This window comes from Schistocerca piceifrons, chromosome 2 (genome assembly GCF_021461385.2).
Source record: "Schistocerca piceifrons isolate TAMUIC-IGC-003096 chromosome 2, iqSchPice1.1, whole genome shotgun sequence".
NCBI classification, from domain to species: Eukaryota; Metazoa; Arthropoda; class Insecta; order Orthoptera; family Acrididae; genus Schistocerca; species Schistocerca piceifrons.
The window spans coordinates 50434236-50452386 of NC_060139.1; the positions used below are offsets into that span (position 1 = coordinate 50434236).

General features: G+C 44.5%; 1 protein-coding gene across 1 annotated transcript in view; it reads right to left on the reverse strand.

Annotated features, from left to right (window-relative positions):
- Positions 1-13283: 13283 nt before the first annotated feature.
- LOC124775141 (metaxin-2-like) overlaps positions 13284-18151 on the reverse strand; it is a 69666-nt gene continuing 64798 nt past the window's right edge. The window contains exon 4 of the mRNA XM_047249980.1: positions 13284-13376. Coding sequence (XP_047105936.1) covers positions 13284-13376 — 93 coding nt within the window. The remainder of the gene's footprint in view (positions 13377-18151) is intronic.

Sequence of the window (18151 nt, forward strand, 5' to 3'; positions counted from 1 at the left end):
GTGACATTGTGAATCCACGTATCATCCACCTGCCGTCGTTTGTACGACTGGATAATACAAAAGGAAATGCATTTATCGAACGTCTGAGTTGGAGTACTATACAGTATAAACAGTGTTTTTATTCGTTGAGGTTATAATTAATGATATCAGTTAACGACACTACCGAGATTTAAACACAGATGGCGTGAAACACAGCACTCCTCTGCGCTCATCATTCGGCTACTTCAAATTGACAAAGCATACTGAGGAAGTTCATTCCTTATTCTATACAAGTGCTGGTTAGTATTACAAACCATTAAACACCTGTTACAGTTTGTATCTCTACATACTTCCAGCCCAAGCAGCAATTAACATTTATTATTACTATGTCTAGTTCTTACAACATGCCGGCCGGAGTGGCCGTGCGGTTCTAGGCGCTACAGTCTGGAACCGAGCGACCGCTACGGTCGCAGGTTCGAATCCTGCCTCGGGCATGGATGTGTGTGATGTCCTTAGGTTAGTTAGGTTTAATTAGTTCTAAGTTCTAGGCGACTGATGACCTCAGAAGTTAAGTCGCATAGTGCTCAGATCCATTTGAACCAACCACCATCTTACAACATGAGTCTATTAACGAACGTCACCAGATCCAATGTATTCGGTCCACTCACTCTATGACTTACATGAAGTGTATTTGCGTCACTTGTCTACACACGGACTTCCTGTATTAACAGTTATACATCAATAACAACCACAACAGCAGCACTTACAGATGTTGTGTATTCATATCTATTTACATATTTCGTTGAATACATCGGCTCTTGGTGTGACTATGAAGTGTCAGTCTCTTGCATGGATCAGTTCAGACAGCTATACGGAGAAAAGCGAGCTGACATATGCCGGGTGGTCATAAGAAGTCTGAAAATCCTGCAAGGGTGTTGCAGAGAAGGCTGTGCTGAGAATTAATCGTTAATAAAAATAATTTCATACGTTGCGCCGTTTCCGAATTGCATCGAAGAGCCAAAGAAACTAGTACACATGCCTAATATCGTTTAGGGCCCCAGCGAGCACGCTGAAGTGCCGTAACACGACGTGGCATGGACTCGGCTAATGTCTGAAATAGTATTGGAGGAACTGACACCATGAATCCTGCAGGGCTGTCCATAAATCCGTAAGAGTATAAGGGGGCGGAGATCTCTTCTGAACTGCACGTTGCAAAGCATCTCAGATATGCAGAATCGTGTTCATGTCTGGAGAGTTTGGTGGCCAACGGAAGTGTTTAAACTCAGAAGAGTATTCCTGAAGCCACTCTGTAGTAATTATGGATTATGGCATGTGACATTGTCCTGCTGGAATTGCCCACGTCCGTTGGAATGCACGATGGGTATGAATGGATGGAGATGATCAGACGGGGTGCTTAGTGGGTGTCACATGTCAGAGTTGTATCTAGAGGTATCAGGGGTCACATATCACTCGAACTACACACGCAGCACACCAGTATAGAGCCTCCACCAGCTTGATGGGTCCCCTGCTGACATGAGATTGTCTCCATACCCGTACACGTTCATCCACTTGATACACTTTGAAACGAGACTCGTCCGACCAGGCAACATGTTTGAAGTCATCAACAGTCCATTGCCGTTCTTGACGGGGCCAGGCGAGAAGTAAACCTTTGTGTTGTGCAGTCATCGGAAGGGTTCTATGTTTGAAGTCATCAACAGTCCAATGCCGTTCTTGACCGGCCCAGGCGAGAAGTAAACCTTTGTGTTGTGCAGTCATCAAGGGTTCTGTTCTCGCAGAATCTTTTCCGGCAGCAGATATGTCGAAGATTTAATGCTTTACCGGATTCCTGATATTCACGGTACACTCATGAAATGGTCGTACGGGAAAATCCGCACTTCACCGCTGCCTCGGAGGTACTGTGTCCCATCGCTGGCGCGCCGACTATGACACCACGTTCAAACTCACTTACATCTTGATTAACTGACATTGCAGCATCAGGAACCGATCTAACAACTGCCCCGAAATTTGTCTTATATAGGTGTTGCCGACCGAAGCTCCCTGTTTACATATCTCTCAATTTAAATACGCATGCCTATACCAGTTTCTTTGGCGCTTCAGTGCACTTAGCATTGAAGTTATTAAATTGGGTCATTACCTTGCAAATTCAAGCAGCCTGCCATAGACGGTTTTATCAAAAGAGTTGTTCGTTCTGTTTCCTCAAAACAAACAAGAGATCCACGCTACCGTCCAGTGTCCAGTTTCTGGATCGCTCTGGCAAGCTGCTGAAATTAGCGGGCACAGTGGCCTGCTTGATTAATTAACTTGAATCTTAATCAAATCAAACTGTGTCTGACCACCCTGTGTACTTTCGCTCATGTTGGAAGTTTTCTGCAGCTTACTGATTTTGACAGAATAGACGTGGCATCTCAAGTAATATTTTGCTAGACAGGTGTTGTGTATACAGGGCGAATCACCTAAAATTTTCACCACAGATATTGCGGAAATAGAAAGTGTTATTGATGTACGGTTTTTACAGAATGGAGTAGCAGTCACAAGCTCGTACTCTCAGCCAATAAGCAGATTGTAAGAAAACATAGAATGTGTATTTTTGTGCCAATACACACTTCTTTAAATTGAACTACGCGTATTGACATTAACAGATTTAATGGAGAGTAAATTAGGATGTCGCTGTTTTTTGTTGCAGAATTCTAGTGCCTGACGTTTACGTGATATAGTATTTTGATGTCTCCACACCGAAGCTTATTTGTCATATTTAACCTGTGTATTTGGTACATACGATGTTTTTACCTTTGCTTACAGTGTGCTTGTGCGTTCCTTGCGTGCAGTGTGACTTGCTGATCAGTTACTGTGTGATAGTCCTAGCAGTAGGTCCTGAGTGGACGATGGGATTTACCAAGGCAGAAAAAGCTGACATGCTCATGGTGTATGGAGAGTGTAGGAATGCCGCAGATCGTTCTTGTACGAAATATGATGCAATTATACATCACGCTCTTCAACCAACCACGTGAAATAGGTAATGTAGCACCTAGACAACGTAACAGAAGGAAACAAGTGACGACAGATGAGGGACAAACTAATGTTCTTGCTGCTGTTGCAGTTGATCCGCACATTAGCTCCCACACAATCGCAAGTCGAGGTGGCAACAGTTACGTAGGTCTCTTACACATAGGTTCCATCCCTAAGACATCTCGCTCCATCAGGAACTGCTTGTACACGATTATGAAAATCGTGTTAACAATCCGTCGCGCACTTTTTCCCCCCGCCCAGTCACCTTCCTGCCTCCCTCTAGTCCCTTCTTGAATAGATTCCTCCTCAGTAGCTCTCCAGAGGTTGATCTTCGATTTTCAAGCTTTTGAGCTGTGTAAGAATTGTTTTCACTGTCAGCATCACCAATAAGACTGGGAATGAGAAAAAGCTGTTTTTTTTTTTTTTTTGTCTATACGGGTAATTCGGAGAGGTATTAGCTTTTGCAGCCTGAATGGAACACTTTGCTCTTTCAGGGTTTCCTTTGTTCAGATGATGTCAGGTAGTTGTGGAGGTCCTTGGTTCATCGGTGAGGAGCTAATCACAGCAATGTGGGAGAACAAGAGAGAGAAGAGCCACTTGAAGGCGAGGATACCGAAGAAACAGACAGAAACGTGGAAGACAAAATTTTGCCAAACGACGGTACAGAGTCTGACGTGTTCTTCGCTGCTCTCGAAGCAAATCGGGCTCTCTTGCAGCAGTCAGATTTAGACGACTGTGAAGTAGAGAGTTCATTTTGGGGAAGGATGGAGAGAAAATCTGGACGACGTCGCCACTGAGAAATTATACTCGGACATCCGCAGAAATGCTAGCACGTGTGGAGTAGCTGTTCCGTACTAGACTGGAAGCATGTACTGTTGGTGGTTATTCTGAACACAACATGTGATGGCCAATTTCCTCGTTACTAGGCAGAATTTGCTGCTCAGAATCCACATAACTAGTGCATGCACTTGCGTAGTTCTTTAGTCTATGCTACCACAGGGGCGATGTGCTTTTGGATATCCGTCGTGGCTTGTGGTTGCAACACGATGGCGCTTCAGCGCACTTCGACAATGTTGTACGTGGCAACGTGAATGACATCGTTAGCATCAGATGCACATGGAGATCCGACTGCCTGCGCTCCTCGCTCACCGGGCATGAAACCATGGGATTTTCGTTTCTTGATCTTCCGGGTCTCATGATATCGCTGAAGTCACCCCAAGATTCTATGGCGCGAATACACGCAATACCTGAAGTGATATGCCTGGAGTCTATCCAAAGGTTCGACAGGATATCAACGGACGACACACAAAATGTATAGAAGTAGTGGCGGTCATATTGATCCCTTTCTATAAGTGGATTAAACTGACGTTTGTTGACAGTAATGTACATTGCCTCCTTTACTCCTTGCCTAGCTTGTGTGGTCCAAACAGCCCACGTCCTCATCCCCATTTCAGACAAGCTAGCGGGCAAACAAAGCATCTGCAAAAAAAGTTTGTCAACACAACAAGCTCGATACTACCCTCCCACTAATCACCATCCCTCAAAAATGGTTCAAATGGCTCTGAGCACTATGGGACTCAACTGCTGTGGTCATCAGTCCCCTACAACTTAGAACTACTTTAACCTAACTAACCTAAGGACATCACACATACCCGTGCCCGAGGCAGGATTCGAACCTGCGACCGTAGCAGCAGCGCGGCTCTGGACTGGAGCGCCTAGAACCGCACGGCCACCGCGGCCGGCTCACCATCGCTTGTAACATACATTTTGATATGTAGTATGTAACCAATGTATTGTTACCCGTCGAAAGCGGAGGGTAAGCTTTGTTGGTGCATCACAATTTTCTAAATGTGGACTTTGATTAACTAGTGCAGAATGTTCATCTGTGGCACATCAGCGCGCAAGGTGTGACAAATTCAGCCAAGTAAAAAATTTGTGAAATTCGAACGTTTATATACATATACCAAGTGGTTGTAATGAAACTGACGGTGTTTTGAGTGCTCCAGTCATGACTGTATACATTGCAGCAAGCTGAAACATCGTATGTATGCTCATTAAATGGTCCGCTTGCGATGTGTGTTGAGAAAAATAGTAGTTCTACTTCCTGCCACGAGCTAAAAATGTGTGTCTGTAAGCATTCAGAATGTGAAATGTTAATGTTTAGACGTCAGTATGTTGATTTCTTTTGTGATGTTACTGTTGGCGTAAAGGGTCAAGAAGGTTGAAGTTTTCTGCACGAGATGCAGTGGCTTTTAAGAAGATACCGTGTAATGTTGGTCAAGTTCTTTTATCAAGACCGCAGCAATAGTAGCGCTGCGTTGTCGAAATATCGCCGACAAAGAAAGATGCGAACAGGGTCCATGTCAAAAATGTGCTAAAGAATTTGGTCAAGAAATTTAAAGAAACGCGTGATTAGGGAGAGCGATGCGACCCATTCCCGTGACAGTTGTTGATGAAGTCGCTATAGCTTGAAACACGTATGTTGGATGGCGGCGATGGCGAGGCATTGCAGAGTCTCTGACCAGAGAGCTATTTGTCGTTCCTAGTCTGCGCTTGACCGCGACCCATTCCCGTGACAGTTTTCTTGTTACCATTCACTACTAATCCTGTTCCAGAATTCACGCCCATCTGTGTTAGATAGCATGCATTTCGGCCTCCTCTATCTACAAGGTGTTGGCACATTTGCCAACACATCATTGGCGACGAGGAAAACGTGTTCTTTATACTTGCTTAAATTACTTGTGTCATGGCTTCGCCACATTCGCCAGATGTACTGTCCGACTTTTATCGCTTGCAGAATCAGCAGACGCAGGCGTTATTGGGTGCCCTTGGACAGCTCGTCCAGGGTCAACGTGCCATTCAAACCGATGCGGCCGCCGCCGCTTCACCGCTACCGCAGCCACAACTCGCAGTTGCACCGCCTTTTAGGCACTACGACCCGACCCACGAGACTTGGCAGGAATGGTCCCGCCAGTTTGCCTTCCATCTCGCCGCCTACAGAATTCAAGGTAATGAGCGGCAGCCGTTTTTGCTTTCTTGTGTCGGTGTGTCCACCTACCGTGTGATAGTGAAATTGTTTCCCCGACGCGACGTAGCAACTCTGTCCTACGAGGAAATTTTGTCTGCTTTAGATGCCTATTTCAAAGAAACAGTTAATGTGTTTGCAAAACGGTATACGTTCTTTCGTACAAAACGTACGGCCGGTCAAACTAATAGGGAGTGGGTAGCGACATTGCAAGGACTTACTAGGGACTGTGCCTTTGACTGTGACTGTGGTCTTTCTTATTCAGATACAATGGTACGTGATGCAATTGCACAGAACGTTTCTGATGTTCGCATAAGGGAGCAAATTTTGAAACTAGTAAATCCCTCCCTTCAACAAGTGATAGACATATTGGATAGACAGGACACACTTGACTGTGCTCAGGAATCTTTTGAAACTTCGCCAGCAGTGTGTAACATTAACCGGCCCGCCGGGCGAGCTGCGCGGCCCGGTCAACTGCCCTCCCGCAAACAAACGCAGCTGCCGCCGCAATCTAAGCCACGTGTGCCGCGCCAGCCCACAAATGCAGTGAAATCATGCCCGCGGTGTGCTACTAGACATTCGCGTGAACATTGCCCGTCACGCCAAGCTATTTGCTTTTGCTGCAATAGGAAAGGACATGTTCAAAGTGTTTGCCAGAAAAAGCTCAGATCAGACAATCACAATCATTCCAGGCCCTTTGCTTCGCGCCGGTCTCGAACCAAGGACACTCAGGCTCGTGGACCTTCGCCCATGGACATTCATGTCGTTAATTCCACTTAGTCCAGTGACACTCTTTCTAACAGTGACTGTGTTCGTCCCACAAAAACTGTGCGTCGACGTCGCCGGAAATCACGTCAATTAGAAAGTGATTCTGTACCAGTGTCTATTCCTATTGCACAAAACAGTCGCTGTTGTCGTCAGCAGGACAATAAACTTTTTGTGGACTTAGACTTTGAAGGCAAAGTGATACCATTCCAGCTCGATACCGGAGCTGCAGTTTCATTGCTCAATCACGACACGCACAAACAACTGGGCGCCCCTCCGTTGCGTGCCGCAAATGTTAAGCTCACTACATATTCCGGACAGACACTTCCTGTGTTAGGACAGTGCACTCTTCTTGCAACATACAAGGGACAAACAAAACTTGTGTCGTTTTACGTTCTTCGTTCTTCTTCTGCAGTGAACTTGTTTCGCTTAGATTTATTTCAGTTGTTTAACATGTCTATTGTAAATCAGATCCTATCAGTCAATCAGACTGTGCCTTCAGACAGTGTTTCTCGCTTATGTGACGAATTTGCAGACATTTTTGCACCGGGCTTAGGTTGCGCTAAAAACTATGAAGCACATTTGGAACTGAAGGTCAACGCGCAACCGAAATTTTTCAGAGCGCGCAATGTTCCCCACGCATTGCGTGATGAGGTCGCAAGAACATTAAACGATCTAGAATCACAGGGTGTAATTGAACGTGTGCAAGCTTTTCTCTGGGCCTCACCCTTAGTAATTTTGCCAAAACCTTCCGGCAAATTGAGACTTTGCGTGGACTTCAAGGCCACAGTGAATCCACAACTAGTGACTGCTACCTTTCCTTTGCCCCGCCCGGAAGATCTTTTCGCTAAACTGTGCCCGGGAAAATATTTTTCGAAGTTGGATCTAGCCGATGCGTACTTGCAAATACCTGTGGACGACGAATCCCAGCGCGTATTGGTGGTTAACACGCATCTTGGACTCTACAGGTTCAAAAGACTGCCGTTCGGGGGTGCATCCGCCCCTGCATTGTTTCAGCAGTATTTACAAACTATTTGTGCGTCGGTCCCTACTGCAGCAAACTATCTGGACGATATAGTGATCTCCGGACAGACAGAAGATCATCTTGCGAACCTACGAACGTTATTTCAGGTCTTGCGACACAATGGTCTTCGCTTGAGGGAGGACAAATGTGTGTTTTTTGCTCGTGACTTACCATACCTGGGCCATGTCATCAATGCCCAAGGCATACATCCGAGTCCAGAGCACCTCCGTGCCATACAAGATTTACCTTCCCCTCGCAGTGTGTTGGGTAAAATTAACTATTATCACAAATATATGCGCAATGCCTCTTCCATTTCAGCTCCGCTTCATCGCTTACGCGGTAAAGGCGTTCCGTTCGTCTGGAAGACGGAATGCGAACGCGCCTTTCGCCAGTTGAAATCGGCGTTGCTTTCTAATACTTGCCTCACGCCTTTCGATCCCCAGAAACCCCTTTTGTTGATGGTAGATGCATCGGATTTCGGGATCGGTGCTGTGCTTGCGCACAAAGTTGGCTCCCATGATCGCCCTATTGCCTTTGCGTCCAAATTGCTCTCGTCTGCGCAAAGAAATTACTCGCAGATAGAGAAAGAAGCTTTGGCTCTCGTGTTTGGTGTTACTAAGTTCCATGATTTCTTGTATGGTCGTCACTTCACCATCATCACAGACCACAAACCTTTGACATCGCTTTTTCATCCGAACAAGCCTGTACCTCCGCGTACAGCCCAGAAATTCATTCGCTGGTCTATTTTCGTCTCGCAGTACCGCTACGATATCTTGTATCGGTCCACTGCTAAGCACGGAAACGCCGATGCGTTGTCCCGTTTGCCGGTTGCTGAGGATAAAGCATTCGATTCTTCCGAACTTGCTTGCCTGTTCATTGATTCGGAAACCGATGAAGTGGTCGAATCGTTTCCGATTGATTTTCGTCGTGTAGCTACAGCCACCGCTGCTGACCCTGTCCTTGCTACTGTTTTGCGTTTTGTTGCTACGCAATGGCCTTTGTCAAAGTCTCGGATTGCGGATCCGTTGGTTCGCCGATTTTTTGCTCACAGGGAGAGACTTTTTGTTCGACGTGGTGTTTTGTTGTTGCGTTCTGATAATGATCAGTCCCGAGTCGTGGTCCCACGTTCGTTACAGTCCTCTGTCTTACGGCTTCTTCACCAAGGACATTGGGGTATAGTGCGAACGAAACAACTTGCTCGTCAGCACTGTACTTGGTTCGGAATCGATGTTGCGATTACGAATATGTGTTCTTCTTGCATGGCGTGTGCTGAACAACAATCCGCACCGCCGCGGAAAGTCTTTGCATGGCCAAAAGCCACTTCCCCTTGGCAACGCTTGCACATTGATTTTGCTGGTCCATTCTGGAATGCTCGATGGTTGGTTCTCGTAGATGCCTTCAGTAATTTTCCTTTTGTTGTCCGGATGTCTTCCACGACGTCCTCCGCCACCATCCAAGCGTTGTCTGCTATCTTTTGCATTGAAGGTCTTCCGCAGACTATTGTTTCCGACAATGGCCCACAGTTTATGTCCGCAGAATTTCAGTCATTCTGCCAGGCCAATGGTATTCAACATCTGACGTCCGCGCCGTTTTCGCCTCAGTCAAACGGTGCCGCTGAACGATTGGTCCGGACTTTCAAGTCACAGATGTTGAAGTTGAAAGAGTCGCATTCTCGGGAGGACGTGTTGTTGCTCTTTTTGTCATCGTATCGCTCTCAGCCCCGAGATGGTCGCTCGCCGGCTGAGTTGCTCCACGGTCGTCCTCATCGAACCTTGATGTCTTTGCTGCATCCGCCGCATCAGGTTCCTGTGCAGCGGCAGACTTCTGCTTTTGCTCCGGGCGACGTTGTATTCTATCGCAACTATCGAGGTTCACGGCGTTGGCTCGCAGGGCGCATTCTTCGCTGCCTCGGCCGCGCGATGTATTTGGTTGTGGGGGCCTCTGGTGAGGTGCGTCGGCATCTCAATCAGCCGCGCCTCTGTCGTCGCACGGGTTCTGCCGCTCCCCGTCTGCTTTCAGCGACGGTGCCGTCCGGTCAGCGCCCTGTGGACCCATCTACTGGCTCGCCTCATCCCCAGGTGTTACCGACGCTGCCTTCCAGATTGCCCCATGGCGACGCGCCGCCGCAGCCGCCGCCGCCGCCGCCGCCGCCGCCTGTTCTCCCGCCGGCCCCGCCCGCATTCGACGCTTCGCTGCAGCCGCCACGCGCCTCCCCGGGTCACGCGCCGCCGCTCGCTTCCCGTGACCAGCTGCCCTCCGCCATGGAACTCCCGCCCGCTCCGGACCACATGATGTCATCGCGCGTCGGCTACCCCGACGCAATGGAGGTCGACCCTTCGGCCCCTCCTGTCTCTTTACGGGCGCATACACCGCATGTTGACGTGCACCCTGGACTAGGTTTCCAGGCGTTTCCTAGCTCCCCTCGGACCGAATAGCCGGGTGCGGGTGGCACAGCCTCGCCTGTTGTTAGGCTCCCCATCTCATCGCATACGTCAACATGGGGTCCTCCCCACGGCGGGCGGAAGCCTTATCTCACGACCGTTCGCCGATTTGCGGGGGAGGAATGTGGTGTCACCGCCAGACACCACACTTGCTAGGTGATAGATTAAATCGGCCGCGGTCCATTTAGTACATGTCGGACCTGCGTGTCGCCACTGTGTAATCGCAGACCTAGCGCCACCACAAGGCAGGTCTCGTGATACGAACAAGCACTTGTCCCAGTTGAACGGACGACCTAGCTAGCGACTAGATGTACGAAGCCTTTCTCTCATTAGCCGAGAGACAGACTAGCCTTCAGCTAAGTTAATGGCTACGAACTAGCAAGGCGCCATTAGCCTTACAGTGATTGTAATTAAAGTCTCCTGTGTATAGTCAAGAGCGATGTACCATGATTGATTAAAGATAAGTATTAATCCAGCTACGTACTTTTCTTCATAGCATTAATTACGTAGCCTGTTCCAGTACTTGACGCCCGTCGGCGTGTGTGTACGCATGCCTTTCCACCGGCTCCTACCAAGTGGCGTAACAGTCTTGTTACGTCACAACACTTAAACCTAACTAACCTAAGGACACCACATACACCCACACCCAAGGCAGGATTCGAGCCGGTGACCGTAGCGGTCGCGCGGTTCCAGACTGAAGCGCCTAGAACCGCTCGGCAATCACGGCCGGCAATACATGTGTAAGGATGATATAACAATAAACATGACTTTTCCATTTATTAATCATTCAGTAAGTCTTACAGTGATCTGATTTCCACCAATTGAGTGCGGCACTCAGTTTGAACTCACTACATTTTGACGCTTCGAGCAGGACAATTTGCATATTAATCATAAATTTACTACCGTATATATTCATGTTAGCACTTGCCTGTAGCGCCACGTTCTAGCATGTCACCAGAAACATGGCGCAAAAATCTTTGTAAGTGTTGCTTTCTCAAAAGGATGCATCGAACGAGATCACATATTCCTGATCAACTGTCTGCTGTGCAACATGCGGCACGCTACCGTCACCCACCACTTTCGCACACAGCTACACGTGGAAATTCCTTAGACATGATTTCAGGTACGTGTTACATGTTGGGCCAAATCTGATCGGAAACGCGAGATGCAAATCGGTTTGCCTAACTGCATCGCAAGAACTTTTGCTTGCCGCACTGCAAACGTTTCCTGTTCGAGAAGAAACTCTTTTGTTTGTGAGAGGCTTAATTTTCGACTGGTTCCCTGTTATACTTACATGGAAGATTCGTTTTGGTTATCCATGGGTGCGGCAGTCTCCACAGTTGTTGTGGTTTCAAGCGGGCAACCTTCTTATCAAGTGCATTCCTCACTTCGTACAGCATCTTGGCGATTTGCGCCAGTATCCCTGCAGTCTTGGCCCCTATGTTATCTCTAATCATTACGATCTGACAATGAATCAATTCATTTACTGATTTGTGCTGTTTTGTATCATCGTGACCATACAGTCAGATGAACTCTGGCTTTGTATAACCTCCAGGCAAGTACTTTGGGGTTTCTCACTAACTATCGAACTATCCTTGATTGACCTGACAGTTTCCAACTCTATCAACTTCCCAGATATCAAATGTATAGAAACCACGCATGCGAACTAGAATTCTACAAAATCCCGTCACAGAAACAAAACAACGAAGACGTCAACATTGGAGCGCAGGCAGAATAATGGAAACACCAAACAGAATACTGACAGAGTAACAAAATACACATTGTATTCATAAACACTAGATAACATCGCTAGATACAGGAGCTGTCGCGGCTTCAGACTCTGAATACCTTTACTTCATCCACAACGCACTCAGCGTTCATACACGTAGTCCGGCCGTGCCCCTGGCATCACACACAGAAAGGTGATTATTTTCCATGTAGTTATGGGAGGTTAATTTTTACCGAGCTGTGTCTAATAGTTTCAAAGTCTTCGCCACATTTCATATTTATTGTCAAACCTAAAATTTATTTTCTAAAATGCTGATACGTAAATCAAATGACAATTAAATCCATAATTTGATTATTGTAGTAAAAAAATCGTCATTATTAAATTTTCTCTACAGTATCAGGCCGACTAAAAAATTTATTTATTATTGGTGGCAGTAGCATTTGCTTTTCTAGCTCTAAATATAAGCAAATCACCTATTTCCTTTCTGCAGTACTGGCCATTTCCTTGTACGTGTGTTTCTCCCTTTATGTGAAAAGCAACTTCAGAGTGTATTCTGGAATAACATAGGCTTTTTGGTTTCAGCATATACTGATCATAAATTATTAAGATAACAGGAAGCACCGTTCTCCATCTATGTGAAAAATTAAGTAGCGAACGTATACGTATAGTTATGTTGGTAGAAAACGAAAGCTTTGTACTATTAGAGGAAACCGACTAAAGCTGTCTTTCACATAAATAGCGAAACGCGTGTTAGAAAATAAATATGAATAAAGGAGTATGGATAAGGTGTCTCGTTTATAAACGAAGGTTTAATATTTTTTCTAGTTTGTGAAAGAAATCCGCTGATGTGTAATAAAAATGTTCAAACGTGTGTGAAATCTTATGGGACTTTACTGCTAAGGTCATCAGTCCCTAAGCTTACACACTACTTAATCTAAATTATCCTAAGGACAAACACACACACCCATGCCCGAGGAAGGACTCGAACCTCCGCCAGGGCGACAGTCCATGACTGCAGCGCCTGAGACCGCTCGGCTAATCCCGCGCGGCTACGCTTTAATACTGTCAAGAAAAATAAACACAGGTAGAAGCATAATGTACAAACGTATTACTTTATTAAATAATAAAACATCTTTTAATTTTTGCCCTCTTATTCTCCAACCACTGAAACTCGTTTATGGCTTACACTTGTGGCATTTCCCCTCACGCAGCTTGAACCACTAAATATAGTTAAGAGTGCTGTGATTTCCGTGTATCGTCAATTCCGAATGACGAGTTTCACCTGTTATTCCACTATGACGTCAGGAAGATACCTAGATCGCGGCCAAAGACCTCGTCGTCCACCCTCGCCACCAGAGACACCAAGTTAGGATACTCTTGAATGACCTGTGAACCATCAAATTAGATTTAGTGTCCAGGAATTTCGTTTCGTATCTTGGAGGATTTCCTCAATGTATCCACACAAAAGGTCACTTTCACTTTCTTCCTCGCATTAACATTGAGCAGCAACCCTACTAAGTACGCAATGCAAACATCTGATAATATCAATGAGCATACTAACAAATAAAAAGGTTGAAATAACATTACTTCGATATTGCACGACCCATACATGTATGTGCTCGTTTACATAATCGTACATATCGAAGGAAGTGATACATCAGACGCATGACAACAATCGCAAGTGAAAACACTGTGGTTGAAAAATCATGATTTGTATCAGATGGTACTCTGTAATTATAATAGATCTCATGTGGGATTATTTAAATACCTTGTATGCATTGAAAGTTTTGCTGCAGTTTGCGCGGTTTTGTATTTTTTTCATGAACAACAGTATGTTTCGCTTCATTTCAAAGCATTTTCAGTGGTCACTATGTTCCCCTTTTCCGCTATGGTTGTGATAGCGTTCCCTTTGTGCATTTTCTCTCTAAACTTTTGCAGAGTTCTTCGTTATCTTCCTTGCTTTGCGTGTGTATGTCTTGTATCATGACGTACTTAATTCATCTGCCTAGTAGCTCCCTCGTTAGACCTTAGTTCATTGTGTTTGTTTGTCTTCTCTGTTCCTGAGACAGCATGCTCTCAGCTTCTATAATATATTTTTCTATTTAATGTTCGTTCACTCTCGTGTTGACGTTATATTTTGAACCTTCCTGCTGTAATTGTGATACTTCACCATTACATTTTGTGTCTGTGAGGTTTATAAGCCGTGGGTAGAACAGATATCCGTTTCTGCTTTTTTGGGGTGTCCGAAGGCGCCTGATTGTCTTTAAGCGTTTTTCTTTTCACACTTGCCTTTGTTTTAATTGTTCTGTGGCATTAAGTTGTGAATGATGGTGAAGAGACATAACTACTACATAAATGTTTGAAACAAAAGTAAACAAACATTGCATAAAAAGCGGTCAAAGAAACTGAGGACATAAGCGCAGTTCAGACAAAGGCACTAATATACAAAGAAGTTAAAAAAAGCATCACTGATACAGAAACATGAGCACATTAAAACAAGAGAGGTAACTGCGGAAGCTAAATATCTTAAAACTCGTAGAGAACAAGTAGAGAAGGAAAACGTAACCAAAACCATGGTGAACAAAGGGGAAGACGGTGGCCTCTGAAGTTGGTTTGAAATAAAGCGAAATGCTTATGATCTAAGTAAGACTAAGTATAACGTCAGTGGCGAAGTGTGGCATTTTTTGTAGAGTAGGCTGAGAATTACGAATTTCGAAAAAAAGAAAAAAAAATCTTAAAACAATCTTGTAAAATACAAACACTGCAAAAATAACTTAGTAACATATTTCTATTCAGACAGAAATCACTACAGAAATTTTTATAAATATTTGTTAAAATATTAAACAGCTATATATTAATGAAACTGTAACGCAGAACAACTCACAATTATATCTTTTTTATAATTTAGTTCTATCCTCCGGACCTATTTCTGAGTATAAACATCGATAACACGGAATATGAACTCCCCTTGTTTGGTTGATGATTTCACAGTTCCCTTCTCTACAACCAAACTCGCCAAGTTTGACAGTCTAAAATTTCTCATTGTGTTGCGAAGGTAGGTTGTAATGCTTTTGTTTGTACTCATGCTTGTTTCACAAGACGCGGTGCCTGCTGGAATTGCAAGAACCAACGATAGTAATTTTAAACACTCATACAAAATGTATTTTAATCCATTGTTTATAATGTGTTTAGGGTGGTCCTGAGGCTGTAGAAGTTTATCCTCACTGCTGTAAACAAACGTAAGTGCTCCTTTCAGTTTTTCACCGTCAAAGAAAGGATATACTTAAAGTAATTTTTCAACATCACTATCGGCAAATTGTTTTGCCTACCTTGGCTTGAGAACTTTTTCTCGTTTATACATTCTGTAAAACCTGTTTCATAAAAGTCATGGAATGTAGTCCTACGTTTACTACTGCTGAGTCAACTATTTCCGATGCTACCACCGAGCGAGGTTGTGCAGTGGATAGCACACTGGACTCGCATTCGGGAGGACAACCCGCGTCCTGCCATTCAGATTTAGGTTTTCCGTGATTCCCTTAAATCGCTTCAGGCAAATGCCGTCATGATTTCTTTGAAAAGGCCGCGGCCGATTTCCTTCCCCATCCTTCCCTACTCCGAGCTTGTGCTCCGTCTCTAATGACCTCGTTGTCGACTAATCTCCTTCTCCTCCTCCTCCTCAAATGCTAGCCTTCTCAATTTCTGAATGCTAGCTTCTGTTTCGTTAAAATTAATTTCAGATACTCCTGCTGAATATAAAAGGCTCTTAACTTCCACTATTGATAACAGAATAATTTCCTCAGATCTCAGTCTTTCGACAGCCTTAATGCAGTTTTCAATTTCGAACTTACACCGTCTTACGTCCACAGTTTTACTTTGCAGGCTGTCAAACAAAATACTTGCATGCTGGAAAACATAATTGCACAGTTGTGGTCGAAAAAGAAAAGTTTGGTGATCCAGTATACAATTTAGCCCAAATTCTTTATGTAAAGAATTATCTTCCCACTTTCCATTGTGTATCACATCATAAAATGTTGCTCTCAGGTCTGTACAGTGAAGAATAATGCGGACTAATGAAAATAACAACGTACTGGAACGGCTAAAATATGCGTGAAATCAGGATGATTTGCCACAAAAATTTTTACTTGCGCGTTTTTTTGCAAGCATAGAGGAGGACTAGGTTCAGTTGATGTCCGTAGCAGCAGAAAAAGAGAACATGCTTGTTTCATAACAGAATGGACACCATAACTTTTCCTTGCCATTGCACTACATCCGTCGTACGTTTGCGATACTATTTTGTTTTTATCAATAGTCCAACTGCTTAACATTTGCAACAAACCAGTGTCTATCCCTTGTGCATTCCGGTCTTGGGATAAGTTATAGAACACCACGAATCTCTCTTGTATTTCTCCTGGGTCGTTAGTTGCAATACGAAAAATTACACTCATTTGACTTCTAATTGAGACATCCGTTGCTTCGTCGACTTTTACTTACATAAAAGGACTATTTTTATCTTCAGTTGAAATTTTTTCTTCAACAATATCCGTAATACGAATACAAGCTATTAATTGATTCTGTGCTTCAGAGGAAGTGTCTTTAAATACTCCACCGGATGCTAAATGATCTTTCATGGATGGTTGTTCTCCTACGAAGATATCCAAAAGTTCTAAACAAAGAGCTAACACTTGCCTCGCTAGGAAGCAGATGGTCGAAATGAGTCTCTTCATTATACTTTTGTTTCGATAAACCTTCTCGTTATCTTTCAAAGCTTCCAGGGGTGTTATTTCTGAAAGAACATGGTCAATTCTTACTGTACCTATCTGACGGTGTCTAACAGCCCCCGTAATATGTGAAATGGAACATTCATGCTTTTTAAATGTATAAAAGAAACTCTGAAGACTCTCTTCGTCTACTTCTTAACTTAAAAAATTCAGTGGCCCTTGTGAGGAAATAAACGCTTCCATTGCAGTTTGAGGTAGTCTGCAATGCGTTACAGGATAATAATTTAAATATCGCACAGTTTACAGTTTCCCTTTCGACAACAAAATGACAGGGCAAATCGACGATGACACATCACGCGTGACAGGGCACAGCGAAATATACTTCATTAATCTGTTAATCAATACAGTTACTTACTACATTTGAACTGCGAAATTCATGTTCCAGGTTTCACAACAAGCACGTCCAGTACTTTTGATATGAAAAATCTACAGTCAAGCTTTGGAACTACCAACGTTTCAAATAAGAAAGCCCCTAAATTTTAGTCTGAGGCACAATGAAAACACATAGGCTATTTCCTACCATCTTGCATCAACATCTCATAGTGAATTCATATTTATTTTCTGTAAATTACGAATCTCTCTTGCTGTCCTCTGTGCTTTAAATAAGCATTTAAATTAGGAGTTAATGGTTTCTCATTCTGCGCAGGTTGCTGTTAGCGTGCTACACGATACGAAGTAGCGCTGTCTGTTACGGAGTAGCTGAATAACTTGTCATTCCGTTTAGGAGTGTATCAATCTGTTGGTGAGAGGCAGAAACAAATCAAGCGACAGCTTTTAAAAGCCGTATCGACGCTCTGGAAACCCCAGTCCGCCACGTCGAAAGAAGGAACGAATTTACTGCGCACGCTCGTAACAAGCACGGAATTCTGAGCTGCTGTAGGTTGCAAAGCCAGAGCAGTGATGCATTACACTTTTTGAAAACATTTACGGGTGTACATGATCAGATCGGATTCAATTCAGTTTAGACGAATTATTTTGGATCTTTTTGAGTAGGTTCAGCGTTACAGTATTAACGGATGCTTCCCCACTGTGTAACATTAGTAATTTGAACATCTGTGACTGCGGAAACGAAGTCTAACAGAAAAAAAGTAGTTTAATACGGGTTAGAAAGTTTTCTGTCGATGATACTGCATATTCGCGGAGGGTGCGCACATTTACACATGAAATGAATGGGCAAATCAACTTCGTTTTTCTCAGTCAGTAACGTACGCTGGCGCCGGCCGTTGTGGCCGTGCGGTTCTAGGCGCTTCAGTCTGGAACCGCGTGACCGCTATGGTCGCAGGTTCGAATCCTGCCTCGGGCATGGACGTGTGTGATGTCCTTAGGTTAGTTAGGTTTAAGTAGTTCTAAGTTCTAGGGGACTGATGACCACAGATGTTAAGC